Genomic DNA, 23,090 nt, shown 5'->3' on the forward strand with positions numbered 1-23,090 from the left:
CTGTTAGAATATTAAAAGCTATATATGTTACACTTAAGGACAGAGTACTACCATTCCCTTTCACAAGACTTAAATTTAGTTATTGTATTACACCACATAAAATAATATAAAAGATACTTTGGTAGTTACACACAGTATAGATTCAATTACCACGATGTCACCATTAAAAGCACTTTTATAGTATGAATAAAATGCAAATCCTCTTTATGGATCAATACCAGAAGCATAATTCTAGACTTCATCCTGAGTAGGAAGTTAGCCTTAATAAATCATCTTCATATATTTAAAAAGGTACAAAAGATATTTCTTTGGAAGTATTTCTTTAAAACATACATTACACTTAGGCTGCCATATTTCTCCTGTGCTAATTCTTTTTATCTATACAGGCCCAGTCCTTCCAATGTTGCCTGGGCAAGGCTCCCTCTGAAGATGATGGGAGCCTGGCAAACGAAAAGACTGCAAGACTGGGGCCTATATATTTAAATACACTTTTAAGATGAGAATTGAGAACAAGAAAATGAGCCAAGGCAATGTTAAGCTGCACAATTCTGTGCATGCAACTCTGCCTTTATTTATCTAAATCTTGTGAATCTGACAAAAAGAAGTTTCCAGTAACTAAATAATCTCACCAAAATAAAATTTAGAGAAAAAAAAATCTTCCTAATAGATTTTGAGAGAATATTACCACTAGGTCTAACTTTTGCCTGGCCGGGCACAGTGAGAGAAGGTCCTATGATTGATTATTGTGGTATCTCTGTATCTTTGACTTTGAACCATAACCTTTTTTAACGCACAGTGACAGTTGGGACCTACCATTTGCCATCTGTAGAGATGGAGGGGGAGAAAAGGACTTAGCTTACATTAATCAACCAATTAAGAACAGACTTAAACAAAACACTAAAGCATAATAAAAACCTGACTGCTTAATAGCCTTCTACTTTTAATAGTTGCCTTCCTGCCGTCTGCTTCACAAGAGTAGCACTGTTCTATTTGAGCCTTAAAATACTTGGGGGGGAATGGAACAGGGGACAGCAACTTGTGCACTTTAAGGGCCCGATTCTGTAAGCCATTTAGCAATCTGAAGTGAAGATGAGGGACCTCAGTAACTCGCAGGTTCAGGCTCTCTGTGGAAAACAGCTGTAAATCATACTGATATAATAGGAGACCTGCCTCTTACCTCAATTACAATCATTACAGAATTTTGCTTATACATAAAATTAGTAACTAATCAAAAGATACAACTCACTGCTTCAATAAGAATTAATGTTTTCTTTCCAAGCTCTTAGCACTATCTAGGCATGTAATATATTTTGTCTCCACATTCTTCATCACACACAGAAGCACAACAGTACACACCAAACATGAGACGGGTCACTGAGGGCCTAATTCTGCTCTCAGCTACACTGACATAGGTAGAGTAAATCAGTCAAGCCCAAGGTATTTGGAGCCAAATTCTGCTCCGAGTCACAACGATTTCAATCTGGGGTAATTCCAGACCTCCAGAATTTACACCAGTGTAACTGAGAGCAGAATTAGGCCTCAAATGCTTAGACTCGGGTAAGTGGAGACTTGAGCAATACTGAGGTAATATGCTCTGTGTTAAAGGTGGAGGGTGACCCAACCTTCTCAATAGCAAACTTAGGGCAGGTCTACACTTAAAATGCTGCAGCAGCACAGCTGTAGCACTTCAGTGAAGACACTACTACGCCGACAGGAGAGCATAGTTAATCCATCTCCATGAGAGGCAGTAGCTATGTCAATGGGAGACGCCCTCCCGTCAACACAGCGCTGTCTACACCAGGGGTTAGGTCAAGTATAACTGCATCGCTCAGGGCTGTGGATTTTTCACACCTCTGAATGACGTAGTTATAGCGGTGTAAGTTTATAGTGTAGACCTGGCCTTAAACCAATGGGAGAGGAGAGACAGAGGGAACATCAGAGACAAAAATAATACAGGGTGATCTAATCTGGACTTGCAAGGTGTTTAGCTTTGATTTATATTTGGAAATAAGGATCAGCTAACATGTGGAACTCTTCATATTCACAGGGAAACATTTGGTGATGGAGAGATTAGTGAAGTGTCCTTATCCAGATCTAATACTAGATAATAAAAAAGAGAGAGACAGAGAGACAGATTCTTTTGTTCCAAGACATTTTCAAGGCCAGGCATAAAGCTGACTGCTACAACGAGAAATATCTATAATCAATGAAAACCTAGCTCTCTCCACTGTCTCTCTAGTACCAATCAAAGCAAGTTTTAGTCACTGGAGCTTTAGGACTTCTGTACTCAGTGAATGGTACTACAGGGAAGCTGATTAATAACAAAATATTGATAAAAAATAAAATGTTTATATAAGAATGAATCATCTATGAACCAAATTATTTTATATGTACCCAAATAATCCCCTTTAGCACATAATAAATTGTAAATAAAACTGGCTATTTTCTTTGTGGGAGGTAAAATACATTTATGGGATATCTGTAAAAAAAACCAAATGACTCAAATTCTGCTCATTAAAAAAATATACCATGCTCCTAAAATAAGTGCTTTTTTGTAATTATAATAACTGAAATTTGGAACAAACTTGCACGACTTGGCGGACATGATCTCTCTCTCACACACACTGTTTATAGTTCCTTTTTTATTACTTTGTGTCTTTTTTAAAAAACAATTACATCTTACTTTTGGGAAATTATTGCACTGAAATCCAGGGTAATTTATCAAGCTGCCACACATTTTCCCCTTATCAAACCTTTCCTCCCTTTTAACATTCCAAGAAAATGCAGAGGGAAATTTGCTTGGTCACAAGAAGGATCTTTTTGTGAACTTGATAAAACTTTACCAAGTCTGATTTCACAATTTCTTTATGAAACCATGGTGATCCCATATCAGGATAGTTAAGAATTACAAAAATAACAATAAACTAAGAGTTTTAGAAGGTTTATTAATCATCAAGGTTCAGGGCATGAGGCAACCTCTAACTAATGGAGTGGGGAATTTTTTTCCTTTATATTCCTCTGAATGAAAAATTTTAATTAATAAAAGCTAAATCGGGGGGGGGGGGGGGGTTGCCACTGTCTTCAATGAAGTCAGGATTTCACCAAAAGGGACTGAAATATGTTGTCTACAGGAAAGAAGGCCTTGAGTTCAGATGGGTTCTATCTCTCCTTGAAAGGCTCAGAGAGTCCTGTGGCACCTTTAAGACTAACAGATGTATTGGAGCATAAGCTTTCGTGGGTGAATGCCCACTTCGTCACCCACGAAAGCTTATGCTCCAATACATCTGTTAGTCTTAAAGGTGCCACAGGACACTCTGTTGCTTTTTACAGATCCAGACTAACACAGCTACCCCTCTGATACTTGAAAGGCTCAGTTTCACTACAATCAGAGGGCTATGACTGAAACAAAATATTTACACACAAAGACCTAACAAAACTATCAGAACCAACATGGCACAGGCAAGAACTGAGCTAAGTTTGACATCCAATTCTATCAATTCACCCCTACTTTTTACATCTTTTGCTCCTCTTGAGCAGAGGCTGAATCAATCGTACCAAATTACACCACCCTGTGCATGTGGCAGTTGTGTGCTGTAGACCCCACTAGAGACCAGGATAACACAAGGAGACTCAAGGTTGGATTTAAACCCAGATCCTCAGAGGGGAAAGCCTAGATTTAAAAAAAAATATTTTATTCAATAAGCAGGGGCAGGGCTTTTTCGAGAGCCTACATACTTACAAAGAACCCAGTCCTTCTCTCACTGAAGTTCTGCTGTTTACTTCAGTGGGAGCAGGTTGGGCACCAAATAAATAGACATAGCAAGTGAACAGCTCGTAAAACATGAAATAAATGAAAAATTCTTCACTTAGTAAAATGTTGACTTATACAAGGGCTACATACCTTTTTTAAATTATCATATAAATATTAAGGGCCCAATCTTGCCTTCTTTCCACATGGAAAACTCCCACGAGATGCATGGGCCCCTCCTAAATTCTTTATCAGGACATAGGAATTGCCAGACTGGATCAGACAAATGGTTCATCTAGTCTAGCATCTTGTCTCTGACTGTGGCCAGTATCAGATGCTTCAGAGGAAGCAGAGGATGGTCCAGTGCAGGGATCGGCAACCTTTGGCACGCGGCCCACCAGGGTAAGAACCCTGGTGGGCCGGGCCGGTTTGTTTACCTGCCGTGTCCACAGGTTCGGCCGATCGCGGCTCCCACTGGCCGCGGTTCACCATCCCAGGCCAATGGGGGCTGCGGGAACCGGCGCAGGCCGAGGGATGTGCTGGCCACCACTTCCCGCCACCCCCATTGGCCTGGAGTGGCAAACCGCGGCCAGTGGGAGCCGCGGTCGGGCGACCCTGCGGACACGGCAGGTAAACAAACCAGCCCGGCCCACCAGGGTGCTTACCCTGGCGGGCCGCATGCCAAAAATTGCCAATCCCTGGTCCAGTGGTTAAGGTAGTAGCCCAGGACCATACAAGTACTTTCGATATATATAACTGTCCCAGTTTTGTGTATAAGAACATGAAGAATGACCATATTGGGTCAGACCAATGGTCCTTTTAACCCAGTATCCTGTCTGCCGACAGTGGCCAGTGACAGCTGCTTCAGAGGGAGTGAAACGGAACTGGACAATTTATTGAGTGATCCATCCCCTTTCGTCCAGTCCCAGCTTCTAGAACTATTTTGCATTTTTTCCTTGTTCCCTGTCCCATTGTCATGTGCAGCCTAAGGTGACTCTAAAACAATTCCTCTTTATCCCGCCTGTCAAGTCCGCATTTTGAACGTGGCTGTAAGTGCTGCAGGACCATTTATACTTCATTTGTCCTACCTGCAGAGGTGCAATTAGGATCTATATCAGTAATGAATCGGACACTCGAGCCAGCATAACTGAAATTCAGCATCTCGCTCCAAACTCACATTTTTAATCCCTATCTGTGACTTGAACTCATAGTACCAGAGATCAGAAAGTCAAAGCACTAAAGCTGATGCATTAGTATATTGAACTGGCTTGCTGGCAAGTAGCACAATTTAGGATGGATTCCAATTTAAAACACAAGCAATCAATTCCCAGGTGCTAGGCAGGGAGTCAGAGATGGGGGTATTCTAAAGCAACTCACTCCCAAGCAAAGAGAGAGGAAACAGAAGAGGAATAGAATGACATCATTGAGCTCACAGTGTGGCTGGACAGTAAGTTTGTTTGTGGAAAAGCACAGTATTACTGGAGTCTATTTATTATTAAGGCAAGTGCTTTCATCTATTGATGGTATTTAGAAACAGTGAGCAGAAACACTAAGTAATGGATGAACAAGGGGAACTGAATAAGGACAAAAGCTGTAATGATGTCAGTTGGGAACTAGAGGAGATGCTCGGGAAAACATCATCCTGCCTAAGGTTAAAACTGTTAAGGGTCGTATTCAGCAGGACCCTTGAGTCAAGGTTTTCAGAACTTGGGCGGTTTTCTCTACTTTATGATACTGTGGCATATTCTGCCCTAAGCTCCATTGGCCATTGCTGGGGAAAGACCCTGATAACACACCTGGTGACGTTCTGCTGAGCAAGGAAGGGCTGGATTTGGAGGGAGCTGCACTTCCTGTGTGGCAGAGCCCAGACCCACATACGCTTCCTGCGGAACTGCATATATGGATGTTTGCAGATGAGTCTAAAAGATCTGCCCCTGCGTGGCTTTTCCAGTCCTTCCATCCCCATGTGTAGAGGAGGCATGTTAGGACTCCATGGAGCACCTCTGTAGGATACCTGCCCTGTGGATCTCCCTAGATCCTCAGGCTGGGTGCCAGGGACTGGATTTACCACCAGGTACACAATCATTACGTGTTTTTAAATTAATGTAAAATGTCAAATGCTTTGCCCGTCTCAGTGGAGTTTTTTGAAATGATGACACCCCACAAGCTGAATCCAGTTTACTCTGTCGTTTCCACTTCTTGCAAAACAAAGAAATCTGTTTTAGATTTCATGAAATTCGACATGTTACCATGACTAACTCGGATCCAATTTCATTTGGAGTACTGCAAAGTCTTTATGACAATCGCATGCCACTGGAAATATAGCAAAAAACGTGTGCTTAATTACCTTCTTTAATAATTCCATGACATATAATTTATTAAACAATGTCTTTAATTGTAATCAAAATCAGAACTACAAATATGCAAAGACAGTTGCACTTTCTGGCTAAACAGGAGGCAGAGAGTGAGCACTAATGATGCACCAACCACCTCTACCCAAAAATACACTGCTTAGTAAGATCACCAATTTAATGATTTTTGTATTTCATTTATCAGCCATGTAGTCGTCATTCTCCTCCCTATCACCATCTGTACACACTTTCCCAATAGACCATCACAGCTGTCCTGTTTCTCACACACAGTACCTTTTATATTCTTCCCAACTGTTTTTAATAATTGTTCTGTGCATAGCACTGTACTTCCTTTGTTTTCTTTTTTTTTTTTTTAATACAAAAAAGAGATATAATCCAAACAGGTCATCACAGTAAACAGCATTTGGTAAAGGCAGACAATTAAAATGTTAAATGACTCAATGTTCATTGATCTCTCTTAAAGTTGGACTGGCCCTAGAGTATAGCCTAATGTAGGGCTAGTATTAAGAAAATAGTTCCTTAAAAAGCTGAAAAGTTAAAAGGTGGGTAACTAAAAATATATACTAAAGTATGTAATGATGATGGATTTGTGAGACAGCTCTGCCTCATCCCTCTTTAGGAAATTATTGTTACTAATAATAAATCTTGCTTTACACTTTTAAAGTGGCATCTCAAAACACAATTACTGTGTCGGAAGGTATTACTGAACCCATTTCACAGAGATGCAAACAGAGACACAGAAAAATCTAGTGATCAGCCTCCCGACTTCCACTCCCTTGCTTTGACAGCTAAACTACCTTGACCGCTAATAATAGCTACATCAAATGGATGTAGCTAATATTAGCTAAACAACTGCTAAACAACCAGTGGGGTCACTGGACAATTGAGATGCTAAAGAAGCACTCAAGGACGATAAAGCCATTGCAGAGAAACTAAATTAATTATTTGCATCAGTCTTCACTGTCGAGGATGTGAGGGAAATTCCCAAACCTGAGCCGTTCTTTTTAGGTGACAAATCTGAGGAACTGTCCCAGACTGAGGTGTCATTAGAGGAGGTTTTGGAACAAATTGATAAACTAAACAATAATAAGTCACCAGAACCAGATGGTATTCACCCAAGAGTTCTGAAGGAACTCAAATGTGAAATTGCAGAACTACTAACTGCAGTTTGTAACCTATCATTTAAATCAGCTTCTGTACCAAATGACTGGAGGATAGCTAATGTGACGCCAATTTTTTAAAAGGGCTCCAGAAGTGATCCCGGCAATTACAGGCCGGTAAACCTGACTTCAGTACCGGGCAAACTGGTTGAAACTATAGTAAAGAATAAAATTGTCAGACACATAGATGAACATAATTTGTTGTGGAAGAGTCAACATGGTGTTTGTAGAGGGAAATCATGCCTCACTAATCTACTAGAATTCTTTGAGGGGGGTCAACAACCATGTGGACATGGGGGATCCAGTGGATATAGTGTACTTAGATTTTCAGAAAGCCTTTGACAAAGTCCCTCACCAAAGGCTCTGTGCTTTCATGGGATAAGAGGGAAGGTCCTCTCATGGATTGGTAACTGGTTAAAAGGTAGGAAACAAAGGGTAGGAATAAATGGTCAGTTTTCAGAATGGAGAGAGGTAAATAGTCAGGGGTCTGTACTGGGACCAGTCTTATTCAACATATTCATAAATGATCTGGAAAAACAGTGAGATGGCAAAATTTGCGGTTCATACAAAACTACTCAAGATAGTTAAGTCCCAAGCAGACTGCGAAGAGCTACAAAAGGATCTCACAAAACTGGGTGACTGGCCAACAAAATGGCAGATGAAATTCAATATGGATAAATACAAAGTAATGCACATTGGAAAACATAAACCCAACTATACATATAAAATGATGGGGCCTAAATTAGCTGTTACCACTCAATCTTGGAGTCATTGTGTATAGTTCTCTGAAAACATTCACTCAATGTGCAGAAGCTGTCAAAAAAGCAAACAGAATGTTGGGAATCATTAAGAAAGGGATAGATAATAAGACAGAAAATATCATATTGCCTCTATATAAATCCATGGTATGCCCACATCTTGAATACTGTGTGCAGATGTGGTCACCCCATCTCTAAAAGATATATTGGAACTGGAAAAGATTCAGAAAAGCGGTATAGAAAAGCTTTTGTATGAGGAGAGATTAATAAAACTGGGAGTTTTGAGCTTGGAAAAGAGATGGCTAAGGTGGGACATGAGAGAGGTCTATAAAATCATGACTGGTGTGGAGAAAGTAAATAAGGAAGTGCTATTTACTCCTTCTCATAACACAAGAACTAGGGGTCACCAAATGAAATTAATAGGCAGCAGGTTTAAAACAAATAAAAGAAAGTATTTTTTCATACAACACACAGTCAACCTGTAGAACTCCTTGCCAGGCAATGTTGTGAAGGTCAAGATTATAACAGGGTTCAAAAAAGAACTAGATAAGTTCATGGAGGATAGGTCCATCAATGGCTATTAGCCAGAATGGGAAGGGTTGGTGTCCCTAGCCTCTGTTTGCCAGAAGCTGGGAATGGGCGACAGGGGATGGATCACTTGATGATTACCTGTTCTGTTTATTCCCTCTGGGGCACCTGGCATTTGCCACTGTCAGAAGACAGGATACTGGGCTAGATCGACCTTTGGTCTGACCCAGTATAGCATTCTTATGTTCTTAAGCATGGCCTTTCATCCCGAAGGATCCAAGAATATTTCACAGACTAGACACATATGGCATTCCTGAAATGCAACCATAAAACAAACAGTACACAGCACCTGAATGATGGAGGAATTTGGGCCCAGGACCCTGGAACAAATGTTTACTCTTGCAAAAGGCTCGGTGGTATTTTTATGTCCATGCAGAATCATTATACAGTCCCTCTTTCCTTATTTTTGTTATCATGAGAATCATTACAAAATAACAACCCAGCTGAGTTGGGGAGGAGGTGTAAAAAGACCCACATAAAATAAAATTCATGGAACTCAATATAAGTAATTAAGGAGGAAGAAGGGCTGAGCTGGCTCTTCTGGGATTCAAACTAGTGATTCCATGGAGTCTTGGGGTATGTCTATGCTGCAATTAGATACCTGCAGCTGGCCTGTGGCAGCTGACTCCAGCTTGGGCTAAGGGACTGTTTAACTGTGGTGTAGACATTTGTGCTTGGGCTGCAGCCCAAGCTCTGGGACCCCTCCCACCTTGCAGGGTTCTAGACACCAAGCTCCAGCCCAAGTGCTTATACCTCAATTAAACAACTCCTTAGCCTGAGCCCCACAAGCCCAAGTCAGCTGGCACAGGCCAGCCATGGGTGTCTAACTGCAGTGTAGACATACCCTGAGTGATTCAGACCTGAAGTCTGGCCCACTAAAATGGCCCTATTAGTAAAAGAAAGAACATTTATCTTTAAATAGGGAAGAAAAAAAAGAAAAAAACCTTCAGCAGTGGTTAAGCCAAGAAACAGCTATGATAGAAAACCTTCAGGAAAAAGAGGAAACAGAACTCTTCTGAAGAGCCACAGGAATCCAGCTACTGCAACATCTATTCAGTGGAACAATCTATTATGAACCTGCCATTGGAGATGTTGCACAAGAATCAAACTTGCAACTTTTGGTAAGTGAGATGAAACGGAATGTTCAGGTTATTAAAAAAAATAACAGAGGATGACTAAAAGTGGACACAAAAAATGTTCATGTTCCAACAGAGATTAGCAATATGGAGCTAAGCAGTATGGACGATAAAGGAATAAGTATTACAGATGACAGATCAGACTGCGATCAGACTCTGGCAAATAGCAGAACTGAGTTCCAAAGTGAACTGTCTCACAGAAAACTTAAGATGCTGGTCCTGAGATTTACAGGATTGTTCAAAAAAAGATTAGTCTGAATTTTACCTTGCACTGGGTAAGTTTTTCCATATAGATTCTGTCCAGAGCACACCCCAGCATATTGAGAAGGGGATGTGCATATATCATCCAACACCTTGCACACGTGCCAGGCATCAGCAGTGAAGAATCCTTATTCAGAGCCCAGTCTGCATACAGAGTGATCTCTGTGCCCCTGTAGGACTGCAATGGGACAGCACGGACATTGATGTAGGCCCACATGTTCTGGGTTTGAACAGGTATGGGGACCAATGCCTCAGGGTCAGGATTTAGGCACAATGGTGAGGCAATACAGGGGAGCTTGCACTGTTACTGCCCTTGCTGTTTCTATTCTATGGAAAGAGGGTTTCAATCGCCAGGGCTGTCCATTTCACAGCACAAAAATTCACTTTTTAAATAAGAGGATAAAATCATATATTTAAAATAATTATTCCACTCTTGTAAATAAATACTGAGATTGTGATCTGTAACATTTGAGCAGAATAGCTTTAGAGCTTAAAATGGGTTCTGAGCATATTATTTTGTCCAGGTATCACACTTACATATCCTTTGCCATGTCGCAGGGAATGTACATCCTGAGGACATTCTTCTCAGACTGGAGTGAAAATCTCTAGAACAGCATCTGTCTCTATAACATGCATATTAATAAATGAGCCATAGAATCGAGGCACCAACAAGCATTGGAGTTAGCTAAAGTATCAGTTGATATCAGTGATCCATCTCCAAAGAAGAGTGACATTTTGACCATGAAAATACCACCTCCTACCTAGCCAGCCCTGTGGTCTTTCCAACTTACCTTACTTTTCAAAAGACATTTTTATCTGCAAGTATAAATTATCAGCAGCTGAAAAAAATTAAAAAGCTTTATATAAACACTATGGAGCAGATTCTCAGCTGGTGTAAATCAGCACAGGTTCACTGAGGTTGGCAGGTCAACTCTAATGTACAACAGTAGAGGATCTGATCTTCTAAATGGTCAGCAGAAATTAAAACGAACCCCTCTACATTTGTACCAGCCACGCACAATACCTTAAAATAAAGTAACGTAGGAACTGACTTTCCAGCAAAGCAATTAATGAAAGTAGGTTTGCCAGATATTTTTTATGAAGTCATTGTAACATCAAGTCCTCATCACTGCACAATCTTTCCCCAACAGGTATTACAACAACAGCAATACTTTCTTATAAGTTACTTGAACCTACTTTGCTTAAATAGTAAAATCTACCACTTAAGAACAACAATCCAACTGAATTAAATTGAAATTTCACCCTGTGTAGTACCAGACAGGGATTTTGCTATAGCTCTTCCATTCCAAACTAAAATTCTCTTGTCTACTGCTTTAGGCAAAAAGAGAACACCAAAATCCAGCAATCCTCTTTGGGATGAAATGTGACAGACATCATATTTCTGTCCTAAAACTTCTCTTAGATTTTTGCCTTGACAATAACATATCAAGATTAGACTTTGCTTTTGATGCCTCTGCAGAGGTTCATCAGGTTTCCTTCAATGGTATAGAGTATATTTTCTAATCTGTACATTGGCCTTAAGCAGAAATATTCAAGTGGAAGTTTGACTAGTCGTAATTTCAGTTACAAAGCTTAGATCTGTAGTTCATAGCGATTGTATTCAACTGAAAAAAAAAAAGGCAAGCTACATGCATAAAGCTGTCTCAATATTTCATGCTGCACTTAGTTTTTCATCGGGATCATCCTGCATTTTCTCCTTGCAGGCCCATACCACGCTGTACACAGTGCCTGCACTCCACAAACCTGAGCATGTCAGCCTTCCATTCATGGAACTCCTCACTATCGGGAGTATCTCTATTGACTTCACTGGCCTTTGGATCAGGCCCTAAGAGTTCCCTTTGGGAGTTCCGTGCTTAGAGGGCTTGCCCACATGAGACGGCAAATTCCCAAATTTGCAAATGCACTCTGCACCAAGGAGTAATCTGTGCCGGGGCAAGTTTCCCAATGTGATTTTATGCATCTAGTGCTTGAGTTAAGGGATACAATAGGGGAGGTCAATGGTTATGATTAGAGAAGACACATAGGGTCACAAAAAATGGGTGCATAGCAGACATATTATCAAATAACAGTTAGTCCTTGCTTAGATACCAATGTGACAGGCACATTATTAATATGATTGATGGATAGATGGAACCAAAGAAAAAGAGTAATAGTAGCTACATCTCTATGGCCATAGCAAGTAACAGCTATAGCAGAGTCAAGGGGTCTTGCTAATATCACACATGCTTACAAGGCATACAGTGTCAGTTTTATAGCTCATACAATGGTGTACCACTGACCATATTCATTCTTTTGCCTGTCTTAAGTCTCAACATGCCCAACTAAAAGAACCATGAGTAATAAAATAATAATACCTATCTCTTATATACAACTTTTCACAAATAGATCTCAAGTAGGTCCAATATATGCTTTCCACATGTACCACTCAGGCTCTGATCCTTACATGCAACACTGGCCCCTCATCTTGCAACTATTTTAATGGTTTAGGAATAACTAAACACCATGGAGTTGGTGCTACTGTCAATGCATGAAGCTCCCAATAGCTTCAATGAGAGTTTTGAGAAGGAATGAACTAAAGGACTGGGTCCAACATGTGTATTTATACAATTGCCATCAAAAATGGCACTGAATAAAACAACTGACCTAACTTGTGTCTATTCCATTTTATTTTGCCTCTTCATAGTTCAACTGGACGATACTGTTGGGCTGTTTTCCTATATGTCAAAACATGCCTCTGTGGTATTTTTAACCAGCGCTACCCAAGTTACTATGCCATCAGCCACCAAATAACCCTTCATCATAATCGACTCACCTGTTTGAATAATCCTACTTTTTAAATCCACCAATCAAATGACAATTTTGTGACTCACTATAGATACATCTCACCCAATAACGGGATCATGCTGAACCATCCAGTGATGTTCTGGCACACATGCAATAAAAACCATGGCAACAAAGACGAGAGCTTGCCAATGGCAGCTGCTGCACGCACACACAAAATTAAACTATATTCTTCTGAAAAGGGATATTATTATGGCATTTGTTTCCCTCCGCCCACCACCCCCAGATCACAAAATAAAGGAGAAAATATCCAATATATACTAAACACTGAAAGAGAGAGAAAGATTTCAGTGGAATTGTGATGGAGTGTAAAGGTTCATGATAGAAAATCCAACTGGAGGGGTGTGGTTGGCTGTAAACATCAGCCTTGAACATTTTGTTCGCCTTAAGCAAGTAACAGTTAATGTGTGAGTAAAACTGGGGGGGGGGGGAAATTATCATCAGAAATGGACAAACGAGCATATTTTGACAAACGCTGGTCAATTTTCACAACAGTTTTGCAAGACTGATTTTCAGTCTAAAGTACAAACGCACATGCCTGCATCTTGTCTTGTATATTATCGGCTGACAATTATCTTCACTTTCCTTCTCTTGTGAGGCACTATCTGATCCCTTGCATGCAGTTATGTAACTCGCAAGTTATCAGTCTCCTCACTTGTGAAGATAAATGTTGTATCAGACCTCTGACATCATGTGTTCGCCAAGCAATTATTTTTGATATCGTAAGAGTTATACAGGGTGCACAATAAAATTAAAAAGTAGAAAGCAAGGTTAATAAGATTATCGTGTCAGTATAATAGGTAATGAGTTTTGCAGTATATCCTCATATCTGCCCTCTGAAAACATAATTAAATGACCGAGATTTATATTTTAAAGGAATGCAGACATACTGTCTATATCATCCTGACCAAATATGCTAATTGCTTTCCACTCCAAAATCACACAGTTGTGTGGAGCTTTTCAGTCCCGGAGTGTGAAGAACTAAATTCAAATCTAGGTTTTGAGTGACAGACACTTTTCACTAAAGCCATGAAAACTTCAGAATAGCTCAGAATTAAATCTAGCCTGATCTCAATTTTACTCAGCTCGTATCACTACCATATAAAGGCTTTATGAAGAAAGAGCACTCTCCCTGAGCCCAAGGCAGTGCCCAACTGGCCATTTTAAAACCTGCCATGGCACCTGATTGGTCAACCAGAATGGGATGGATATAGGGATGGAGGTTATTTAGAAACTGGAGAGCATGCTCCAGTCTCTTCAGATGGGGAATTTTTTCCCTTCACCCTCCCAATGCATGAATCAGTTGCAGCTTATTGCCATGGTTGGATGTGCATTTGCCTCTGTGTTTATTTTAGCTCTCCTTAGAATTGCACCAGATTTTACTGTCTCCCACGTACGGGATTAGGAAGGAATTTTCCCTCTTTGGTAAACTGACCTAAATCAGGGTTTTCACCTTTCCATGGGATTCTTCCCTTCCCTCTTTTCTGGTATATGATCAGAGCTAAACTTCATCCCCAAGGTCTGGTTAGGCAGTGCCCTCAGCAGTCCACATCAGGAGAGCTTTTGCAACACCCAACACTAACGGTTATAGGATAAACTGTTGCAATTACAAGATCCCTGGTGATGTGTAACATGTTTCTTGGCCCCAAAAGAGCTCATAGACAACAGCAGTATGGGGACAAGCCTCACATTGAAATATAAGTATGGTGTGGCTGGTTCTTTTCATGAGTCTAGAACTATGAGTGGCGCCTGATATAGTTCTGTACTGAGTCCCAATGGTTTGGTCGTCACAATGGCCCAAATGAGTTTAGATATTTACCTGGCAGGTTTAATTAACATTTCAATAAAGTTGCAGCCACAGGCCTTTACAAGGCTTTACTAGGGCTTCGACTGGAGGCATATGATGGCACTTGACAGCATCCATTCTTAGTAAAGGATCACAATCATTTTTTTCCTCAAATTTTAAGGATTCAAAAAGGTTTCTAAATATAGGGCTCAAAGGGCCAAATATGAAGGAGCAGCCCATTTGCACAGGCAAAACCCAAGTTTATACACACAAAACACAGCTCAAAGCAGTTTACATGGCACCATTCTCCATTTTGCACATGCACTCATGGGTAAACACAAAATGGATGCACATATTTATTTTATGGAGGATAGCTATAAATTTGACCCAAAGAAATTTAATTTGCTTTAAAATAGCTAAATCCTGCCATTAGAGATATATGCATTACTCTCAATGAGTTACATGAATGCATCTACAGACAGAATTGAGCTCAAATAGCCAAATTCGTTGACTTACGTCAACAAAGTTACACAGTTATTAAATACTGCCCAAAGCATATAAATACATTATTTTTATTTACACCAGTGGAGACTCCATTGCACTCTTGCTAGTGATGGGAGAATATGATCCACTGAATAGAATAATATAGTAAACACTAGAGCTGGTCAGAAAACTCTCCGACTCCTGGCAGAACCAATCAGAATTAACTTACTTGGGCAAAACTCCCACTGAAATCAATGGCAGCTGCAGGTGCTCAGCATTTTTGAAAATCAAGTCAGTTAATTAGGTGTCCTCAGTATGAATTTGTGCGCTTAACCTTCAGCATCTCAGGTTTGAACATTTGGAAAACTTGTCTGGAGAATCTGGATCAAGCCAGCCAAAACTTCAGATTGTAAACTTTTGCGGGCAGGAACCTCATCTACCTCTATGTTTGCACAGTGCCTAATACAACAGTGCTCTGGAACTGATCATGTATTCAGGGTGCTACCATAATACAAATAATTAACTGATAATCAAACAAATTAAATGAATCAAAGGGTATCTTTGTATCTACCTGGGATTAAAACTATCCCGTTTATTTCACAAAGAACTCCATCTGCTTCAAGCTCTCTCTGTGATAAGTCACAGAGTCAACCATGGTGACTGCTATGGCAATGATTAAACAAGTAGCCCTGAATTTTCAATTTGCCTATTTAATCTGTAATTACAATCCTCCAATTAATTTTAAATAATCCAGAATGGGTGCTATAGCCACAGCTGTGGCTAGCGAAGCTACGTGAGCTGGAACCCGCTTGATACAGAACCCACCAGCAGGGAGTTCTCCAGAACGGATACTTTGGTCTGGAATTTATTCCCACCTACCCAGCTCTAAACAGCCCCAAACTGTTGATGCTTAGGACGTGATGTGAAGAACATCTCTTTGCTAGAGCTCTGGGGAGGGTTGAGGGTGAGGGAGTTGATGGAGTTGGGTTTATTTTGCTGCTTTGAATTACTAGCTGGTTATGTTAATTTAATTTGGTTGTGTGTGTGGTTTCAGTACACTGCTGGGTGGTTATTCTTGAAAGGAATGTTCTTTCCAATAATTGTTTGAACGCACAGAGCCATGGACTGGCGTCCTCTCCTTTACATTGAAATTAAAAAAAACCAAATAGTCATAATAATCAATATCGGCATTTGTGAAGAATCAGAATTTCCACTGCTTCTCTCCAGGCCTTGAAAGGCTGACATGGTGTTTTGGGTCCTCTAGAATCTGCTTTGAGGCCTCAACCAAATGAAACATTCAGCCCTGCTGTGTACAGCAGTGACCACAACAAAGATTGTGGTTTCTCCCACACTCGCCTTAAATAGATTTAAATTAATGCTATTCATCATTGGGTGGAAAAGAAGGGAAATATAAAAATGCAGTAACTGTAGACAAGTCAAAACCCAGCCAACAGCATTGGGTAACTTTCTTACCAACACACAAACCTCAGTTATAAATGCACTGACCTCCATTCAAAGACTTCTCCTAATTTTTCACCCACACTATCTACTGTCTCACTCCAGATCACTTCTGCTTGAAGAATAACACATGTAAGTAATATTATTACATTACTGACTTCAAAAATCACCTGGAAAATATTCTAGCCACATTAAAAGCATATTTAGCCACTGTTTGTTTGGTTGTTGGTGGTGAAAGTAGAAAGCTAAACCACACGAGTGAACTGCCAATGGTTCGTGATATAGCAAACAGTCACAAGTTTCGCTATAGCTAGGGTTAGAATTAACACAGCCACTTACCATCTCAGTTACAACAGCAGGGAGAAAGCAGTTGTCCCAACCTAAATCCTGCTTCTGTCAACTACTGTTTGCTCCTGCAAGGAGCAGAGACTGATTATTCCACGTTCCAAAAGAGAATTTTTTGATGGGCAAAGATATATTTCTACACCATAGACTGTGTGTGTGTGTGTGTGTGTGCGCGCGCGCGCTATATATAAAACAATGGATGTCCAGAGATTTTAGTCTTTGTATTCCAAATCCAGTTGTGAGTACTTATGTTTTCTGCAGGCTTCTTTTCTTAATGGGAGCCTTTTATGGGCTTGAAATAATACAAGATCTGATCTTCTTTGATGGTGGAAATACGCTGAGAGCACTACATCTCATATTACTTTTAACCCATAAATGTTTCTCTATGGCAAGAAGACCCATGAAAAACATGACGTTAAGAGATTTTCTGAATATTGATGTAGCCAGGTTCCTTTGGATCTGCACACACAGACCAGTAATGAAGTAATGCATGTGTGTCATTAACATCCAGCCTCACGTGTGAAACATTTAAGATTGCTTTTGACATACGCTGGACTTCAACAGTCATGTATTAGAAGTCAATTTCCAACAGTCTCATAGTGAGGATATGCTTAAAATATCTCCAGATATACATATAAATTGCAGCGAGCATTACACATTTACTTAATGACAGATATGACGATATTTTGAAATGTGGCCCTTTTTTAAATCATTAAACACTATTCTAATGAGCATTTGGGATGAATCTTGGGAGGAAAAAAAAACCCTACTGATCTTACACCTGCTCTTTAGCAGTGGGAAGCGGGTTCTCAATCTGTTAACACGACCATCTGGCCAATCTGCATATCGTGGCTATCTGTATGATGGAATGGCAATAACATAGCCAAAATAAAAACAAAATGCATCAAAAACTAACAGTGGACTCTGTCTTTTGATTTAAATTAAATAATAAATGCTGTCTCAGAGAAAACCAGGAAAGTAACCTAAGTAATTAAAAATGAGCTTTCACTACAACAAAGTTAAGGTAACAATATGGTGTATGTAATGTGGTAATCGGTAACACTTTACACAATAAAACACTAGACTTTTGCAGAGCACATATCAGGGGTTCAGGACGCTGCGACAGCTCTTTTTATGATGTACAGTACTGTTAGAACACCTTTCACATTACAGATACATACTGAACAACTGAAGCTATTAACAGGATTAATGCAGTAACAATCAATAACAATTGCACTAAAAGATGATGGCGCAAAGTGTTATGTACCTTTTTGACTCGGAACTAAAAGATACTTACACTGATATTCTGAATATATGCAAGTATGTTTCCTGTATGTGCATTATTTCAATTGATACTCCTTTATTATAGCCTAAGCATAAATATTAAAATGCCACCAATTACAACATAAAATGTGTCTTTTTTAAGTTTAAAGTCATGTGTACATAGTATTATTGTACATAGTAAATTATCCACAGAAGGTATTTCAATGTGAAGTAAACTTTCACAGTTACACAAATACATTAGACATCTTATTTCCACCTTGGCTTCATTTTTTACTATTATTAAAATTAGAAAAATGGCTTTATTTAAATTAAAAAATCCCGGATTTATTAAAATTAAGCATTTTTCAATGTCCATTTTAAAGATTAAAAGATTCTGAGTGGCAAATTTCTAGCTAGCTTTAATGCTTGCCTAGAGTGGATAATGTCTGTCAAAAAAATCAAGTATTGTGTTGTTGTCACTTTGTGGCCTATAGATTACAACCTAGCTTTGTCCACTCAAGAAGTCTGTAAAAAAAATGACTCTCAGAAAATTTAACTACTTCAGCTGCGAATCTTTTCTACAATCTGATCACATTAGCAGAAGTAACTCTGAAGCAGTAAAAAAATCAAGAAAGTTCTTGGTTGAGTGCTTACTAATGAACAAAGGTTAACTTTATCTAAAAGGTCAAATGCCTGGTGGCTAAGGTTATGACCTTAACAACTTAAATTGTGACCTTGCCACGTGCCTGGTTTATTGTAGACTCTGATACAGATCATCTGGTAAAGAACTGGTCATAAATTAGCTTTACTGTTACACTCCCACAAAGAAAACGGTTTGCCACAGTGGTTTCCAAGTTGTCATTTGATACATGTGCAGAATAAATGAAAAATTAAAAAGCCAACCCAAGTTAAGGGTATGAGAATACTTTTCTTAAACAGGTTACAAACTGCAAATTGGAGCTGATGCTCTATAGTTCAATACATTTTTGGTCACCTTCTAATTCAGAAAACACCGACATTCCTCATTTTCTTACGAAAATGGCATGCAGCTTGTGTATTCACATACTTGAGTTTTCTTGTTCTTTATATAGTAGTTCTTAAAAGAGAATAATTCATTTCTGTAGCTGAATCTGCTTTGTCAGAAGCATTATTTAAATCTGGGCACATGTATTCTCTTATAGATGACAGTGTCCAACTAAAGAGAAAGCCTGGACTCAAAGCAATAATTATTGTACACGTTTAGATGGAAAGGAACATCTCACTGTTGAAATCATCTAGAACAAGGCATAGTGGAACAGAATTAATTTATTAAATAAATAAACAAATAAATATTAAAAAGAAGCAAGCACTATGGGTGAAAAGGCCACAATGGTTTTGGCACGTATCTTAAAGCACGTTTCAAAGTCTGTGCCTCCTGCCAATACTGGCAACTTCTCAAAACTTTTAAGGAGGTAAAAACATTGTTTAGTGTTTACAAATCTTCTGCACTATAGCAGATGCCTGTCAAATCAGCTATATGTAAGTTGACCAACCTACCTAATATTTGTGTTGGCAACTTCCTCGGCATAAATAACAGGTCTGTAAATCTCTGAAATCAAGTCTGAAATATTCTGAGACAAAGGACGCTTACTATTTTCTTTTGTCATTTTCCCGTTGCGCACACAGCATTAGCTGCCATTACTGCGGTTCTGTGAGAACCAATCACCGTTGACTTGGCCAGTGTTCAGGTGTAACAAAGAATTCTGGGATACATCAGAAGAAAACAAAAAAACCAAAAGGTAGCCTTATCCATGTTGCTTTCATTACGTCTTTTTAAGGCAAATACTACACTGCATGCTTCCTAAATATCATTTTACAACCATTTTGTCCCACTTTATGATTAGATTTGCTAACATCCTAGCACAAACTACTGCAATAACAGTGTAATGCAATATATACAATCAGTAAGCAACAGGTAAAATATTAAATTGTATAGTTAGAGTGAGAGGTTTACAGTTTAAAAGAGGCTATAAATGTAAATAAAGATTAAGTTTAATGTTTAAGTTCCTGTGGCAAAGGTTTAGTCCAAAGAACAGTAAGTGCAACTGCGGTCTGTTTGTTACCACTGTCATATTGATAAGATGGTATGCTGCTAATCAAAATATTATTAGACTCTTTAAATATCTAATGTGTGACTGCCATAACAGAAAAAACTATCACTTTAGGCCTCCTTATATTACATATGTACTTTATTTAGCTGCTTGTCTCTCTCTGTCTCTCAACCATATTTTATCTAGACATATACAAAATGACAGACAAAAACGATAATGTGTATTCAAGTTTTTAAGGTAGGAGGTCACTGGTTTTTGCTGACAATTCACAGTCCTTTTCAGAAGCCTGCATTTAATTCATGAAACATAACACTAACTAAACAACACTAGTGCTAAATATAAGTCTACATGAATTGGTCATTCCCATTTCACCATACCATGTAGTAAATAAACCACTCTTCCTGTAATATTTGCCTACATTTTCTTCCCCAGCAATGTGAAGTGTGATTGATCAAATCACATCTAATTACAAAGTTTCACAGCTTAACTATGTAAAATATCACAGTGCTAGCCAAAGGTTCCTTCTAACCTTAGTGTATATCCGTTAGTCTTTAAGGTGCCACCAGACTCTTTGTTGTTTTTATATCAATAAAGTTACTGAAGTGATACTATGTATCGCAACGAATATTGATTTATTGCAGGCAACTTTTGGATAGTCTGCACTTTATGTATCACCCCAAAAAAATGCCAGATAATAGATGTATTCTCTTCTTTTAGCAAGATTTATATTATTATTATTGTTATTATATTTATTAAGTTTCTATTGATAAGAGTCCACTGACCTCTCTTTGTTTCCCCCCCATTTTCAACTCCCTCCAACCCCCGGCTTAAATTACTACTGTGAATGAAATCCAGCAAAACTAGTACGTATATATGAAAAGTCAACAAGCTCCAAAAACTTGGGCCTAACATTTCATACACAGCAACTTCTTCAGAAACAAAATGATTGAAAAGAAATGCTACTGCATGTTATTTATCCAGTTGACCTATTAGGTAGCCTCTGAATATACTAATATTCACAGGCAGGGCGTGGTTTGCATTGGAGTCACAGACAAGATTGCAAATTTCATGAAGTGTAAAAGCATTTCCGCTCTCCTGAATGCAAAATTGTCAAACAAGCCATCAGTTCTATTCTAAGTGTATTCATTTATTGTGTGCTAGTTACATTTTTAACACTGACCTTACTTTCCCCATTTGATACCAAAGGCCTTTATTTTAGCCACAATTCACACTGCACTGTTATATTTACATATTTGTATGATTTCTTTGCTTTTCTCTCTGGGACCAATCCTGCAAGGTGCTCAGCACCTTCAACTATCACCCACGTCAATACGAGCTGAAGGCACTCACTGAGTCTTGCATTGGGCCTTACCACCTTGGGCTTTTGACACTTCTATTTCCCTGAATTTATTCTTTACACAACACAACACACATACAAAGCCAGTTTAAAAAAAGGTTCAGCTACCTTCTTTCTCTTACCAATATTAAAATAAGGTCCATTTTAAACAGGCCTCTACATAGTTCTAAAAGACAGCCTTTAACATTTCCTGTGCTAATATTAATGTCGGCCACTTCTGAAAGCAGTTTAGATGTGCCAAAGATTTGATTGCTGTTAGTATTGGAAAACCAACATATCTTGACACTATTACTTCTTAAAGGCAACAGAAAGTGTGAGAACACCTGTCCATTCGCAACCAGAGTATATTGGTGTAGATTCTCTTACTTGTCAGGCCTGGAACTGGCGTTAAAACCATGCTGCCAACCACATTTACATGGCACATATTCTCCCAAGTTCAAACACTGACTCATACGGTCTCTGACTGGTCATAACACTCAACTCAGATGGTACAGCAGAGGACTGCAGATATACAGAAAGTTGGACAACTTTGCATAAATGCACTTACCTGCTGCGTGCACAAAGTATGCCAAATATAAATCAAGTTCCTTAACAGAAACTCCTATATGATGTGGCTGTACGCACAGCCCTGGGTTAGAGCACTGTGGGGACTTTACAAGGCGTTCGCCATCAGTACTTTCGAGCGGAATACCTTTAAATAAAATCACCATAACAAGGTCCAACCTCCAGACCTTATCTGCCTGGCGTAGGCAGTCAATTCTTCTCATCTTGCCCTTCTGGTCTGGATTGGAAAGAACACAACATGGAGGCTTTTTTCCTGTGACTGTGAGAACAAAATCCTCTCGGTACTCAGGCCTGATATCTTTCCGTAGCTTTGCCAGAAGTCTGGATGCCCATTTTTGTTTGACCTCAGGTTTTTCGCTCAGCAATTCGTCCTTCACTGCTCTCTCTTCCTCTTTTGACATACGTTTTTCATGTTTTTTGAAGTATTTTCGTTTTCGGGCTTGCAGGTTGAACCACGTGTATGCAAATGCTCGGACGTGAGGCAGAAGTGCTTCAATGAATGGATGAAATTCATCCTGGAAAAATGATAAAGAATTATACTGATGTCATGAAAACACAAACAAATCAGTCACAAAGTTCAAAACATCTCTTTAAAATACTGTTTTAACACGAGAAATTAATATCCGCTAGATGTGAGAATTAAGTAATGACAATGTGTATATACTATGCAGTGCAGAAAACACAAGCACCTTTGTAATCTCACACACATATTAATACATATATTGTATATATGTATACAGACGCCCCCTGGGTTACGCAAATCCGCACTTACGGAAAAAGTTCCATAAGCTAGAAATAGGAGGGTTTGGGGTTTTTTTTTGCATAATGGTCAGGAATACATTTCCGACTTACACAAAAT

General features: G+C 39.2%; 1 protein-coding gene across 3 annotated transcripts in view; it reads right to left on the reverse strand.

Moving 5' to 3' along the window:
* The window catches only part of LOC112115967 (nuclear factor 1 A-type), a 297,087-nt gene that overhangs the window by 267,513 nt on the left and 6,484 nt on the right, over positions 1–23,090 (reverse strand). For all 3 annotated transcript variants that reach the window (XM_026655367.2, XM_024213222.2, XM_024213218.3), the window contains exon 2: positions 22,215–22,746. In XM_026655367.2, the coding sequence (XP_026511152.1) occupies positions 22,215–22,746 (532 nt within the window). The remainder of the gene's footprint in view (positions 1–22,214; positions 22,747–23,090) is intronic.

The sequence above is a fragment of the Terrapene carolina genome, unplaced genomic scaffold, assembly GCF_002925995.2.
Source record: "Terrapene carolina triunguis isolate 2854851 unplaced genomic scaffold, T_m_triunguis-2.0 Scaffold210, whole genome shotgun sequence".
Taxonomy (NCBI): domain Eukaryota; kingdom Metazoa; phylum Chordata; order Testudines; family Emydidae; genus Terrapene; species Terrapene triunguis.